Source organism: Botryllus schlosseri, chromosome 8 (assembly GCF_051294905.1).
Source record: "Botryllus schlosseri isolate E-star chromosome 8, Bs_hap1, whole genome shotgun sequence".
In the NCBI taxonomy this organism is placed as follows: Eukaryota; Metazoa; Chordata; class Ascidiacea; order Stolidobranchia; family Styelidae; genus Botryllus; species Botryllus schlosseri.
In genome coordinates this window covers 23,602,285-23,617,830 of record NC_137243.1, presented here as the reverse complement: position 1 = coordinate 23,617,830, position 15,546 = coordinate 23,602,285, and the positions used below count along the sequence as shown (strand labels likewise).

At 41.0% G+C, this 15,546-nt stretch overlaps 1 protein-coding gene across 2 annotated transcripts; it reads left to right on the top strand.

Annotated features, from left to right (window-relative positions):
• The first annotated feature begins 1,793 nt into the window (after positions 1-1,793).
• Positions 1,794-15,276, top strand: LOC145444319 (uncharacterized). 2 transcript variants are annotated; one of them, XM_080322263.1, is made up of 2 exons: positions 1,794-3,970; positions 13,235-15,276. In XM_080322263.1, exons 1-2 carry the CDS (start codon positions 2,385-2,387, stop codon positions 13,326-13,328), a joined length of 1,680 nt encoding a protein of 559 aa, XP_080178389.1. In that variant the 5' UTR covers positions 1,794-2,384; the 3' UTR covers positions 13,329-15,276. The 2 variants fall into 2 exon arrangements, 1 of the variants encoding a protein (XP_080178389.1); XR_013916651.1 differs by having other exon boundaries at positions 1,797-12,607.
• Positions 15,277-15,546: the final 270 nt, after the last annotated feature.

Sequence of the window (15,546 nt, the reverse complement as noted above, 5' to 3'; positions counted from 1 at the left end):
TACTCCTTTTCGTAATTAAGTTATTAAAGAAACTCTTGTAGGAACATAACTTCAATGTACGATTGAATGATTTATTTATATTAAAATTAAACCAAATATTTTCGGTTGACAATCGTCAGGTTTTTTTTGTTTTTATCTATTAGAGATTTTAAACATCAGTAATTCTTTCCCTAAATATGACGTACCTACATACAAACATTTGAATAATCAAGACGAACAGATGTGCTAGGCGCTACGTACTATATTTAGATTACAGATTAGGTGATTCCTAACGCATATAAGATCAAATATGTATCCTATTATGTCTGCAACGACACGGCCGACTCATTAGTCGTCGGTAAATCGACGCAAGCTTGTAACACGTTGTAGCAACTCGCGGAAGTGTCGCCGTACAGGTTTTGTTACATTCATTTCGTGACAGATACGGTTTGTTTGCCGACATAATATCATAGCAGTGGGTGACGAGTTCTGCAAATCCGTCTCTGAATCGGAAAGGAAACGCTGAGTGAATAATTTCCGAGGTAAGCATAATTACCGACAAATGACCGCACGATAGCGCCCAAGAACGACGATAAGACTCAGCGATTCGGCGCACTGATAGAATGACTTCGTGTAGCTCTTTCGGTGAGACTGAATATTGTATTTTCGTGGCGAAAATATCTGACGAATACGTCGCGTAATACTTTGACAGAGGCTACACGTTTCTTCCATTATATGAGGTGTTTCAGTCACGGATCGCTATGCTTAAAATAGATCTCAGCACCCATCGGAATTCCAACACTTTGACTTGCAAGCTAACAACGGTATCTCTAACCGTTAACATATACGTCTGCTGCAAATCATTCTCTATCGATCGTGTGTATAAATTACGTTTGCTTCAGCACGTGCCGGCACTACAAATTTGCTTTGGCATGGAACATAAATACTAGTTGGCTGAGGGCTGTTTCCCAAGTCGTACGTAAATATGATGTGGCTCTGCGAGTAAATACTTGACATCGTTTAATGTGTTGGTAATGAAAATTCGGGGCAAATATGCTCAAAACATCAAGACGGCGTTCGACAAACTTACACTTGGCTTACCCGATTGCGTGGAAACAACTAATTATTCGGATATGTACATATTTGTATAAAACATTCCAGTATGCGGCTCGATACGGTGTTTGGCGTGTAGTCTGTGGTTTAATTTACGCGAAATAATGCGTTACCAACATGTTGAGTGAATTTGTGTGATCATTTGCCTTATCAAATTGTGGTTCGGGCCGTTACTTTGAATTATGTAAAGCTAAAAAGTATTGTCAAGACGTTGATCTGGAAGACTTCGAAGTCATCAAGCTTACCACATGCATTAATGATATAAAATGAATTTCCTAATTGTCTTGCACCCATATCTACTGATTGGACTCGGTAATTTTCGCCATACGACTAATGGCTTTGTAGTAAATTCTATAAACGTTAATCTGTCGATAATGTCAAGTATTTAAACACCGGCAGACTAATTTTGTAACAATCGACGAAAATATGGTTCGGCCAACTCTTTTGATCTCCCCCTGTCTGCCGATATCGGCTATCCGTTATCTGCGACAATCAGTGAAAGCGATGCGCGAGCCGCAACGCGGCGCTACCATCAACCCCTTTCAAGTGCACCGAATCAGAGGGTCGCGGAGAAGCCACGGCTAGATTAAACAAACCAAACGCGATAGAGCGAAAGAAAAAATGCGCGCCGTGGCTTTTATTGTGCGCGGAGTCATTCTCCCGACCACATCAATTGAGTTATCCAGAGTGGAAACAGGTACTTGGTACAATTCAAGTATAGCAAGTCTTCGCTGCAGGTTCTCCAAGAATTTTATATTCGTAAGATTTAGTGCGTTGCGTATCCAAAGAGGTATAAAGTGATCAGCATTTTGCTGAGAATTGCAATATTTTCGCCGCAATTTACCGCGGACGAAACTGTCAGGAACTTGTGCGTATAGCCGACATGAGAACGCATATTTTCGTGAGAGTTGTTCGCGTTTCGTGCGTTCGCGAAAAGAAGAGAAGCACTTGTAATCCAGAATAGACTGGGTGTTGTGTTTCAGATTGTACTGTTGAAACATCGCTTTCCGCAGGGGTATATTTGGTGAATATCGCGGGTATACGTGTCAGATCAGATTGCGCTTGGATTACGAATTCGCATTAGACACAATTTCTATGTTGACTGAGACTGTACAGGGACTGTATTTTCGTGAAATATTTAGAATCGAGATTTACCTATCCGCCATTTTTTTCCAGAGCGTCAATATCTTCTACTTGTACCAGTTAAAGTTTAGAAACGACTAAACCACCGCTATTGTCGCCAAGACAACGCAGAGAAAGTGGCGTACCCGGCTCCATCTGCTAACAACATTATGATGCTTTCGTCACCACCGAAGTATCAACCCTTCCAGCAACCATACGGAGTCAGCATGCAGAATATGGTGAACCCGATGCAATCCTCGTACGGGAATTCGATCAATCCGATATCTCTTACCGGAAACCCGACACCGATGAACCAAGCGTTCGCCGGTGGGGCTTTGAACGGCATGAACTCAGCGGCAGGGGTACACGCTTCTCCTCACGCTACGCAAATGGCGGTGGCAGGGATGGGTGCCGCATACCACCCTGGCATGAACGCAGCTGTCGGATTTCCCTCAATGGTACCAGTGAGTTTCAATCGCCGCCCGGATAAAGGTTACAGAAGAAATTACACCCACGCCAAACCGCCTTACAGCTATATCTCACTCATTACCATGGCTCTACAGTCCTCCAAATCGAAAATGATGACTCTGAGTGAAATATACCAGTGGATTATGGACTTATTCCCGTTCTACAGACAGAATCAGCAGCGATGGCAGAATTCAATCCGTCACAGCTTGTCATTCAACGACTGCTTTGTTAAGGTAGCAAGATCTCCGGACAAACCTGGAAAGGGATCATACTGGTCCCTGCACGAAGACGCGCATAACATGTTCGAAAACGGTTGTTATTTGAGGCGACAAAAACGTTTCAAATGCCCCAAGAAGGGTCCCGGAAAAAACGGCAGTAAGGGCGGCAACGATATGTCTAATCTTCCGCATTTGGACATGGACCATGGTTCGCCTCCGGCCACCCCTAGTAACCATGGCTCGCGGCCTGGGACGCCGAGTAGTCAACCCGGTAGCTGTGAACAAGATAAGGCGCCGTCACGGGAAGGTCAGCAAGCAAGTACCTCAGTCGAATCTATAGAAGAAGCCTCTCCCATGGATAGAATCGAACATCAACCCCATCAAAGGCATCCGCAACCTTCCTACCCACCCATAGAAGACGCGTCGTCACGCATGCATCCGATGCAACACCCTCACCAAGGTCATATCGTAGACCCACGCCACCATCCAGAGTCGCCACAAGCGCCTCACAACGCCTCAATGCAGAACAGTTCAGTCGCAAACGAAATGACCCATCATCACGAAAGTTTGTCTCACAGTAAGAGCGACTCCACGGTGCCCTACGCGCCTCATCCGTTTTATTTGAGTCACTTACCCCCCGGGCAGCACCCTGGGCACCATTCTCAGTACGCTCATTTCCCACATTCTTTTAGTCATCCTTTTTCGATCCGGGGCCTAATGAATGCTGGTGACGTGGAAACGCACAATAAGGACATGCGTGCTTATCACGAAATGGTGCAATACGCTCAGCAGTATAGTAACCCGGGACACACCGCTAGTGCTCAAGCACTGTCAAATCTTGAAGTGGCAAGGCCGACTTCAACCCCAGACTCGGGCCATGGATCTAACTCAGCAGCGACGCATTCGTCAAATAATATCGCTAGGATATCGTCTTCTCCTAACGAAAACCACCCTCACCAGCAATATTATCAAATGCAATACGCGCTTGACTCCGCAAACGGACTGCAACATCCGCCCAGCATCGCCCATGGTACGATGGAAGAAGGGATCAACGAAGCTTATTATCAAGGGTGCGTACCTCAGCATGGTACTTCTAATACTGCCATGTCTTAAGGCGATGTTCTACTGTATGTAAAACGCGTATTAACCGCCCTAACATCGTGGCGTACATACAACATGCAAGGTTTGTGCCTCCGCTGAGTCGTATTCAAGTCCGCGTTGCATGTCGCTCGATTTGTATTCGTTTCGAATCTTCGCGATCGCATGTTCGCTATTTCGACGCATTTTCGTAATACCTACTATTATTTGGCTGCTGACTCGCATAACTGTGTTATCCGAAAATTAATTTCCTTTGAGTGCAATTCAATGACTGCATTCTAACCCGCGTTGTGGCTTGTGTTACTTATGTTTTTTTTTTCGCAATCTGTCGCATTACTGTTCATTATTTTGCATCTTTAATTGCTTGTATAAACACAATCACCTCTATTTTCAACTCTGCGTAAGTATAATTTTTTGATTACCTATTTCCCGCAGTTATCATACAACATGAATGCATTTTTGTTGCATTCAACGCATATCTACCTAATAAAATGGTTATGGTATGAAATATAACATGATTGCTAACTTCGTGAAACAGGATTCAGTGGTATTCGATATTCCGAGAAATTATAGTAAAAAAGATTGTTTAGTATACAAGTATACAGTTTATAGTCAGAGAGATATTTGATATGTAGCTCGCACAAATTCAATGTCGTCCATGGCCTGGCCACGGTGACGCCATTTTGTCTGACTCCGCTGCGAGAGATAGCATCGTATTTGCTTTGCGATTTGTCGGCTTTGAGTGCCGCAACAAAGCCATGGGAACTATATAGCGTTGACAAGAAGCAGTTTCTATTGGTCTATGTAGGTCGTCGGTTTTGAACTTTCTATAAACGTTTGACCCGTATTCGTGAACATATCCTTATGCGACAAGTCACACATACATGTCACATGTTGGTATGATATTAATTTAGTATTGCACATTCATATTAGAATTTAATTCCAGGACATATGACTCTTTCTAGATCGACTCTATGCAACGAAAACTGATCTATCATCATGAACAGTGGAATCTTGGACGTTGGTTAATTTAAAATAGTCAATTTCCTGAAGACACTTTCACCGGACAATTGATATGTCTTGTATCTCGTTGGGCGGTGTTAAGTTACAACAGAGTTACATATAGATGTAGCACAACATATACTATTGCTACTTTAACATTTACCCGATCAAGAACGGAAGGTTTCTGTTATTTTGTCGAATTCGACGAAGGTGTATCGTTCTGGACTATATACCGATAACTTTGAATTAGTCGTGCGTACACCAAATCTTGCAAAAATCTGTCTTTACATTGGGCTAACGCGAATCACAGACCGTTTTATGTGTAAGTAAACTGATCGGTAAATACATTTGACTGAAAATTATCATATCTCACCAATCTTAACACCATTCACGGAGACACGATGGAACCGCACTAACAGGATAGATTGCAGTAAAAACCAATACGGTATTATGTCGCTATCCAGTGGAAGCCAAATAAAGCGACGTGAGGTCCTTATTATTCCCGTAAAATCGAATTAGTTCACGAATGACGTAGATTAATGTATGGCGTTACTTTTTTGACGGACTGCTGACCGACACGGCTCCGTCCAATTATCGGAACGAATGTTGTTTTAACTCAAGTGAGATATTAAATATTCGGGAGCATAGTGGGGCCAATAAAAATATTGTCTGCGCCGCACGATAGTCGTGTGTCTCGGGCTCTTGAAAAGGATTTCGCCGAGTCAACGTTTCCGAAAGCTACCACCTGAACAAAATAACCCCCGACGTTTCGCATTCGATTACCACTTTCACTGGCAGACAGTGTGCACTGTTTTGAGGAATCCTTATCAAAAATGAACCGCGCAGACTCATTTCCTAGGAATGACAAATTTGAAATGATAGTTCCTATCCCCGTCAACTCAATCATGATAAAGGGCGTACGCTGTGTTACAAATGTACCGTTCTCATCGCCGTTTAGTTGGATGCTACGGTTGAGAAATTATGTATAGTTGATGTCCTTATTGAATTTTATGCTGTTATAATCCCAATCGCAAACACTGTTCGGAACCGATGCCAAACAATACGTAGTAGATCAATATAATTATGAATCAATGCGCATTGTGCAGCCACGGAAATATGCATTAATGCGAGCTATATACTCCACGAATTGAGTACGATGAAACGACAGAACCTGGGCTTGGGTTATAATTCTTGAATAAGCGTATCAATACATATATTAATTGGACGGTGTGATGCGCAACACGGGCTGATTAGTTGATTTCAAACGAGGTACAAGGCGGGCAGACATGCTAATTGGTTGTTCATCAAGATGTTAGTGTTCGTTTGGGAAGGGTAGCTCTGTAGTCGCATTAGCACCGTAAAAGGCGTGAATACATAAGACTGGTGGGGCCGGAGTGAGGTGTAAGTTGTATATGGCGAATTGTGAAAAATGGCCCTTTGTACATGACATGAAGCGTATCCTGGAACAAGACTAGTTTATTGATTACTCCATAGAGTTTGCAGAACCTGTTTCATTGTATATTAATGCATTTGCAACTTCAAAAAGTCAGTCAAATGCTTTTTCACGCCCCATAAAAGCCTATATGTGTTAAGCATGAGTCATTTTAAGCAACTTCTGGTTTGCACTTATCTACCGTATAAATATCACTGATTCATTTTTGAAACGAAAGCATCTTGCAGGACAGGTTGCCTATAGTTGTACTAATGGAGGGTATACCATAGATATGAGTCGTCCACACTCCGTGGGTTGCGACAGATGTAGAAAAGGTGGCATTGCAACACAATGGTTTAACAGGGTATTATCTAATCCCTGGCCTTTCATGCAGTAGTCTCTGTGATACCTAACGGTACCGCAACATCATTGGATTCATAGGATACAGCTAAATTGTGTTCGTCTTATGCAGCCTAAAGTTGCTCACGTTATGGGGCCGCAGATCAGGTGAAATCATCCCCGTTATAACATACAATTCACATTCACAAGATCACGAGACACCATTTATAATGATCCACATTACAGACAAATCTGAGCACTTGGGCTAAGAAGGAGTTCGATATATGTTATGTTATATGTATGCACTGAATTGGTTCAAAAAATTCAATCAATAGCGCGCTTTCCATCCAGATCCTCGTCTGACTTTCATGACTGCAATACTTGAGACTGTCATTTGGGAACCAATAGTGCTTTACGTGATATGGCTTCCTACACCGTAATCTATTTCGAATAAATTATTTCACTCCTTGAAATTAATAATTCCCGTAAATATGAATGTGCTTTTGACTAATGTCTGCGTTAAATCCACTCATTCACCCCTGTCCCTGCGCTAGTCATACGGCTAGCGAGATTGCAAGATATCCACACCCTTACTTTTATTCGCTTAAACTGGAAAAGCAGATCGTGCCACTATATCATGAATATGCTGTTGGTTTGTGATATTCATGGTGTCATTCGACTGTAATGGTCATTTACACCACAACATTATTTTTTATTATTATTCCGTAGCTGCCAACTTCTATGGATATGTTGAAAAAATGTTTATGGAAAATTAGGCTTATGGTCATTGGTAATAGTTATGCAGAAGTTGACAACCAGTTGACATTGGTAGTATTCCGGGTGTGTAATGAATATGCAATCAATCTGTTTAGTGTATCACCTATCATAATCCCAAGTTTGGAAAGCAGATATTTACAGTTATTGTCCTTATTGCTGCCATGTTTCCATCAAAATCACTTCAAGAGATCATGGTATCATAGGTATTGACTTCTTCACGTCGTCCTTTTTAAGTCATTCCGGTTGTCAGTATTTGCCCCATAAATGTTTTGTTCCAGCCGGTCACGTGATATTCGCTTTTGAGTAGGCTATACCATTGCTCTACTTCACTTGATAGATGTTCGTTGATTCTGAAACTATCTGAAACCTACCAGTTATAACGGAATCTTAACTCCTAATTTCTGTACAATCTCGTATTGTACAAAAATATGATCAAAACCGCGATGCCGCATTAGTTACACAAATAGTATTGAATCATAAAAATATCCCGCAAAGTCATTTTCCAGTTTCTTGCAGATCCTACGTCCTATTGACACCAATGACGAGTGTATGACAGTGAACTACAGGTATACAGCAAAATCTGTCAGTGATACTAAACACTTTCCAAAACATATGATATTGCTACACTACTTGATTAATTTGGATTTAATGTACTGTTAGAGTTATACATCATTAAACAGAATATGAAAATCTAAATTTTGATGAAACCTGTTCCCAGATATCGTTTTGAAATGGATTACAAGTTCAATATGCGAGAGTTATGTATTACATGCTAGTATAGACCTGGCTGCATCCGAATTCAATGCGTTTGTAAGAACAACGCATAAACACCATCAGTGCTGCATAAAGCAATATCTCGAATAATCCGATTTTTGTTTGTGGTAGAGTTAAATAAATTTGCTGTTTACTAAGTAATCGAGTGCTATAGTTGTTGCTCCGAAGACTCGCGCGGTGTCATGTTGCGCACACTTTTCCAATTCTATTGTACGGTGTTTTCTTACAAGGGTGTGGGTGTTACAAGTAAATATTACCACTATTAAAAGACATCAACAAAACATAAGAAAGCCTTTTACTGCGGGGCCGGAGTATCAATGTTGGTCCGGAGATCAATTTTCCGACTACTTACTAATCGAATGAAAAGACGACTTTTATTTTGGTGGATTTCGGTGCAAACTACAAAGAACCCCAACCCTTTGTGATATGTTGTCGTATTATTCTTACCCCTCCACTCTAACTGGTTATCTTACATGTTAAATCCTCGATATATCCATTATGTGCATTGATAAAATCACTTCACTGCTTTTAATGTGGATCATAGCACGGACCACATGAATGGGTTACCACTGTCATTTTAGATACATTGTACATCACGCCATATTGTTTGCCGAGAAACCCAATACAGGTCAGAATAAAAATGTTCAAAGGCAGCTAAAATTGCAGGCAATAAATATATCACAACAAAGCGGGAACCTTACAATTGTTTCGGCGTTCGTATACATCAGGGAGATTGTATTCACACAAACCCGGGTCACGTGATTTGCGTGGAGTGTGGTCGCAGTAGGTGTTTGCGTAAGAGATTTTCGACACATCTAGATCGGTATAGAATTTTCCCATTATGCGATACACATTGCCGTGAAATATGCGAATGTGAATCCGCCATCGCCTCCCGATTGTTGGGGGCCTGGTATTGGAAGGTTGCGCATAATGACAAACAATATTTGAATAATATTTCGCGTCGCTGGGAATCAGGCTTTTCTTCACTGCCAGATCGAGCATGTGAACGATCCAATACGCTGTTGCCAATTCTGCATATCGACCTTTTCGCGGCAATAAAATTTTGGCATCGCCACCAGAACGTTGGCGCGGCATGCTTCGACTTAGTTGATGATGATTTTCCTGTCGTTCTATATTTAGTAATATCTTTTGAACACAATTTTGTTTTACCGCGTTACACTAAAGATGATATACTGTATGTAGTAATTCAATAATGCGGTGCGTATTTGTGCTGTGTAGTGTGTATATGTATGATACCTCAGTAAATGCTATTAGTAAGCATCTCTGGATGCTGACTATAGGCTATTTAATAATTTCCTGTTTTGAACAGGCCATGATGTGTACGATACCAAAGACATGGACATGTGGACATTAAATCTATTCGCGAATTGCATATGATTTGACATCGGCTGGTACAACGGCCGAAATTTGAAACGATAGTAACATCCAATGAAAATTTCCATGATCTTGTATGACACTGCGTTATAGATATTTCCATGGAATACTAGCCTTCAAAAATTGAGCAGCCCATACCATTCTCCAAATCATTGACATTATAATGACTATGATTAGCGGGTGAATAGAAAATGCTTTCCACAGACTGTATGAATACATAAAGAGTGTTTGGAGTATACTCGATACGGACCGTAAACTTGAGTTTGAAACTCTTCAAAAGTATTTTCGGAACCCATTTTGGGCAATTTAAAAGTGAATATAATCCTTTGGTGAGCGTATCTTGAGTATTTCACAGTGGCTTCGTAATATAGGGAATAAATGCACGCCTACGTATCTCCATGTATATGATGAAGGGGCAGACGGAACAGGTTGAACTTATATTTACTGGCAATTATATTTGAGTTACCATTGCTATCCAATCCGACTTGGGTGTCCGCACGATGCTTGTCACATCACCCCAAAGCCAACGAGTGCTTACATTGGCAATACGTACAAAATCAAAATACAATTTTATGGTAGTGTGAGTAAATTAGAATCGATCACCATTTTATGCGGGTACGCGACTCAGCGCGTTGAATTTCAGGGTAAAATTATGAGGTAGCGTAAGGGCCAACTGTCAAGCACAAATCTCACGCAATCGCAGCATATTATTTAAACATCACTTGTGCGAGGCTATATTGTGATGGAGAGTAAGACCGGTAGATTACTGTGACTTAAAAGCGCATATTATGTGAGAGGCGCATGGTTGGGGTATATTTTAGGACATGTAGAATTACGTATGGGTGCTTTCGGACTGCGGCATTGGCCTATTATATTCATTTATTTTATATCTATTAAACTATTTAGTTATCTGATGCATGGACTTAATGGTTCTTATCATTATATATAAAAGCATATCAGTTTATTTGCCTTTACGTTAGAAAGGATAAATTACGTTCGAAAGAAATTTTGGTCAGCAGAGAGTCATAGGCAAATGCTCAATTTGTCTGCACGTAAATCCGTCGTAGGGCTATAAGCCGCCATTTAATGGGTGCTCATATCTTGATCTCTCAGAAATTATTTCTCAATTAACTCGGGTACTTTAGTTTTGACTATAGTCAGCATAACTCGGCATTTTAAGATCTGTGTAGCATGTTTTTCTATGCTTTTTGTATATTTATAATTGTGGGGCATATCTCCATGCTATGTAGAAAATGGCAGTGTTAGGGATCGCTATAGAAATGGATATAAAATTGGTATTCGAATCGCATAAACTCAATCGTCACGTCGAAACGTTCGTGGAAATGTTTACGTTTCCACGTTTAACCATAAACGATATTGATTATGGAATTACGGCAATTCTTCCTATAATATATCCCGAACTTTGGCGAAAATGTGATCAAGAAATGCTTTTTAAATTTACATATGTACTTTGTCGATCTGCGCCTGTGTAGATATCGTTGCCTGTCGACATCCTTTTTGCTTCGAGTTCGTATTTTGCAAGCAGTGTTCACTTCCGCGATACAAATAATGAATTTGATATTGATGGCTTCTTCGCCACGTTATCCAGCTGTCCATTTTGCTGGCTAGTTATCATTTGTACAATCTATATTTTTTTCATTTTGTTTCATTTTGTCATTAGTTTTGTGTCATTCGACATGGACGACCGGCATCTATGATATGACTTTGTTCGTTCAATGATACATATGATTCGCTAATCACCCTATTCAAGGTCAACAAGGCAGTCAAACGGCGATAAGCCGTTACCTCGAACGAATTATACGATCCGCCGGTCATTCCATTCAATTAAGTGCTCGATTTTTGTTTAGTTTCTGGATTTTTGTGTTTGTTCCCTTTTTGCGCCGCCAGCAATTTTATTACCGACAGAAACTCGCCCGTTGCCGGCATTGTATAATTTCGCAGTCCCTTCTGTAAGAACACTTGTGTCCGGGGCGCGACTCCCAAAGCAAATACACGAAACGCTCTCATTATTTACCACAGCAAACAAGGCCAGCTTTAAGCATTGGCGCTCTCTGAAAAAGTCATTCAGTCAGACCTACTTTGGTAACACAGCGTCGAGGCAATTTATGAAAGAACAGCGGCTTGCGATTGTCTCAATTCCGTTTGATGCGGTCGCTGAATGGCGGGCCGACCTGATTTGCTCCTTTGCAAGAATATATATTAATTGATGAAATGTAGACATAACTGGGCGTTTTGAAATCGCACCCTTTTAGACTTTTATTTGAGCAAACACGGAGGATGGTATTCTTAAAAGGAGATTGACGTCCTAGCGATCGAACTGCATTAAATTGGAAACGCATTTTGGTGACCGCACATTCTAGGTTGTACATTAACTGCTTGAACTGTATGAACATGAACTATATTAATTGCATATATTGCAGATGACATGCGAAGACAAATAAGTGTGCACATGTTTAGCATGGCGTATTATATGCAATAATGTATACTATTTCTGCTATCAATCAGATTACCAAGATTATATGTTATGACTACAGCTTCAATGTCAATTGTCTGACATTTCCTCTAGTTTCTTCAGTGTGGTTTGATTGTTTTGCTTGCTTGCCCGGAGAGTATTTTTTCCGGATGTTGAAACTTGAATCCGAACTATTACTGACTCGTAAATTTTCCATTTTCGTATTCAGTCAAAGCGCCTAATTAGCCGTTATTTTGGTTAGGTCGGTGTAATCCTTGACTTTTCCATGACTGGGTTCCTGAGGGTTGGAGTTGATCAGCTTCTCTCGCGATCAGCCCGAGTCTCTTTGAACTAGACAACAAAATGGCGTCGGCTTACTTTTGCCAGCGAGACGCTGGCGATGGTTTCGCTCTATACGTAAGCTTTTGGTCATGGGGTGAAACCGGTAATGAGACCGTATCCACCATCAGAGGCGGCGTGAGATAGGGATACCGTCCATCTTGGCATCAAACCGTAGCGCGGACGCGCATTGCGCCTCTCCAGAAGTAGCGGAAAGCATGTGTATTCTCACCGAAAAGGTGGTAGAAAAACGCTGAACCGACGTCAGAATTATACCGCGATATAAATCCAAAACAACAGTTTATTCAAATGATGCATGAAAGATTAGATCAGCATGAATGAAGTACGTAAAAAGATGTGCGCGTATGATTGAAGATAATGCTTTGAATCAATCAGAACCGGCTCTTACGCAAAATAATCAAAACAATTATGCTAGCAATTTATTATATACGAAGAAATACACCGATTGCTAATGATGATTGGCTAAAACCGTTCGATAATTAAATTGAATCACACAAATAAGAAAATGTTGTTCATTCGCCCCCAAGCCCGGTAAAATATTGGTTGGCCACCCTGATAACCGGATACCTGAATTCATAGGTTGGTTCAGTGGTCGTGTAACACCGTATGGTGCGAATACACAGTTTTCGCTTAGTGTGTGTGATGAGTAGCCTACCGACGCTAAGTCGCTTTTTGCCTTCACAGAAAGCGAAGAGGCTTCTACACGCGGGCGACATCGTGCGACCACGCAAGGAATTATTTTCGAAGATTTTCTTACGACGGCCGATGGACGCAGTAGGTTATGCGGTCACTATGCAAAATACAAGACCCGTATTATGTACGGAAGAATGCGCTATTGGTTCTATTGGTTCCAATGACCTTGGACGTTATCCCGATAAGGTATACGACATAATTCCGCATATTACCTATTCCCTCCGCTATCCTCCAGGGTCACAGAAACTGCTTCGTTTTTCACTCATTTCTTTTTCTGTTTAACCTATTGCGGCGTTTTGCGAAACCGATCTTCATGATTGAGTAAAGCCTGGCTTTTATATTTTCAGTATTAGCACCAGAGGCAAGTGGTTGTGCCCGTTTTACGAAACCATCCATTGCATTCCTATAGCCCAGGGGCCCGTAAATTATTTTGCTCATGGGCCCCTTCAAGTATTGTGGGCCGTTGCGTGTACGCCCAAAATTCCTTGTAGCCGATGACTGAGAAAAGGACTTTACTTTGTTGCTCAATGTCGATTTGGGTTATTTCGGCATCGAATGTATGAATATCCACTTCATGACTAAAATGAGATCATCTCATCAAGTTAAACCGCAATTCTGTACCTCGAATCAGTTAACTAGCGACTATACCAGGTAGTCATACTCCTCGATGATTTGTTTCGACATTTCCCTTTCATAGACCCCTAGAAATAGTTCGCTGATATCAGTTTCAGGAGCCCTGGTGTAAATGTGTAGATCTGATGTGGTTGTGCGAAGTGGAATGAGTGACAAATCCGATGTGCTGCCAGAAACCGGAGATGAATAACCTAATAATACCAGGTCCCGTTATGATTCGATCGTAAAATTTGAAATAATACTAATTTGAGAACTGGTTTTTGGCAATACATGGTACAATAGCATGACACTTTCTACATGAGTCCGATCGATCTTTGCTGCAATATTTTCGCCAAACTTGACTTTTGCATCGCATTATGGTTGAATGGTGATCTCTTTAAGGGTAAAGATTGTCCGTGAGAGGAATTCAAACGCTCCGTCGAGCTTGATAGTGAAATTGATAGCCATGAGGCCTGAAATAAATCAAATCTTTGTCACCTTCGAGCGAATAGTTTACAAGTCGTGCGTGGATAACACTTCGGTTTTCTACCGTTTCCAGCCGACCGCAAGGTGTTGAATGACGATCTAGGTCGTTGTAGGTCACGTTTCGAAAGACTACGTACCGCCCGCATGCGTGTGCAGCCTTTTCCTTGGAAATGCCAAGTTATACTGTGAGAATTTTTTGTTTTGTTGACGATATGAATGTTGTATGTAGCCCATGCGTGAGTGCAGATCAGTTTTAAAGCATCTCTGGTCACTTTTCATGTCATTATTGCCCCCTTCATATATATGGTCGATTTAAATTGGATTTTTGAAATTGTGTTGAGAAATATGTCATTTAATTTCTTAGCAGTATTAAATAATGTGTGAATGTCTGAAATATTTTTCCAATAGAACCAATATGATACTTGAATTATTCGAATAATTTTTATCTCGTGGATTCCAGTGGACATATAGTTTAGGATATGCCACTTTCGCGTATGGAATATATATTCTAATGAATATACCTTTATTACCCAGTTTAGGCCTCATTTATGAATGAAAGCAGTTCATACTAAAAACTCATTAACAGGCTGGATGTATTGGATAAATACCACCCCATTCTGAGAAAATCATATTTCAGACACCAAACTGTAATAAGACTATCGTAAAAGCGTTGCTTTCTATCCGTCCGCATGTATTTTATGCTCGGCAAGTCGAAGGCACCATATTCTTCGGGAATTACCGCCTATATATCAAATGCTCTTTTGTGTTTCAAAATTTTTGATCGCCGGGATATTTCCTGTGGGGCTACAGTGCTGTTTATTGATTTATTGTTGAAACCGAATATCGTCGTTAATTCTAGCCCCGCCCATAGTGGTATCGCACATTTTGAATTTATCTCTGTTAGATATTTTAATAAAGGATTTTCAGAAAAAGAATCCATGTCCGCTATCTGTTCTTCTTCCGAGTCGCATTGACGGGGTAAGCAGGTGTTGATTGGACGCTCCGAAGATAAACGTATTTTGCTCAATTATCGCCGAAAACGGTGCAAACATAATTCGATTTTTCCGAACAGCAATCGATCATACATCAGCGAAATGCGATTATCAGCGCGCCCGTTTCGGAGCCAATACCGCAGAAAATTTGCAGTGAATTGCCGATCCCGCCGGGTTTTATTTACAATCCATAAGCGTCGCAGCTTGCTAGAG

Bases quoted from the DNA above. Each gene is read 5' to 3' on its own strand.
- LOC145444319 (XM_080322263.1), top strand. From the start codon at position 2,385: ATGATGCTTTCGTCACCACCGAAGTATCAACCCTTCCAGCAACCATAC. The intron at 3,971-13,234 runs GTGCGTACCTCA...TTGCCTTCACAG, and splicing joins AACGAAGCTTATTATCAAGG to AAAGCGAAGAGGCTTCTACA.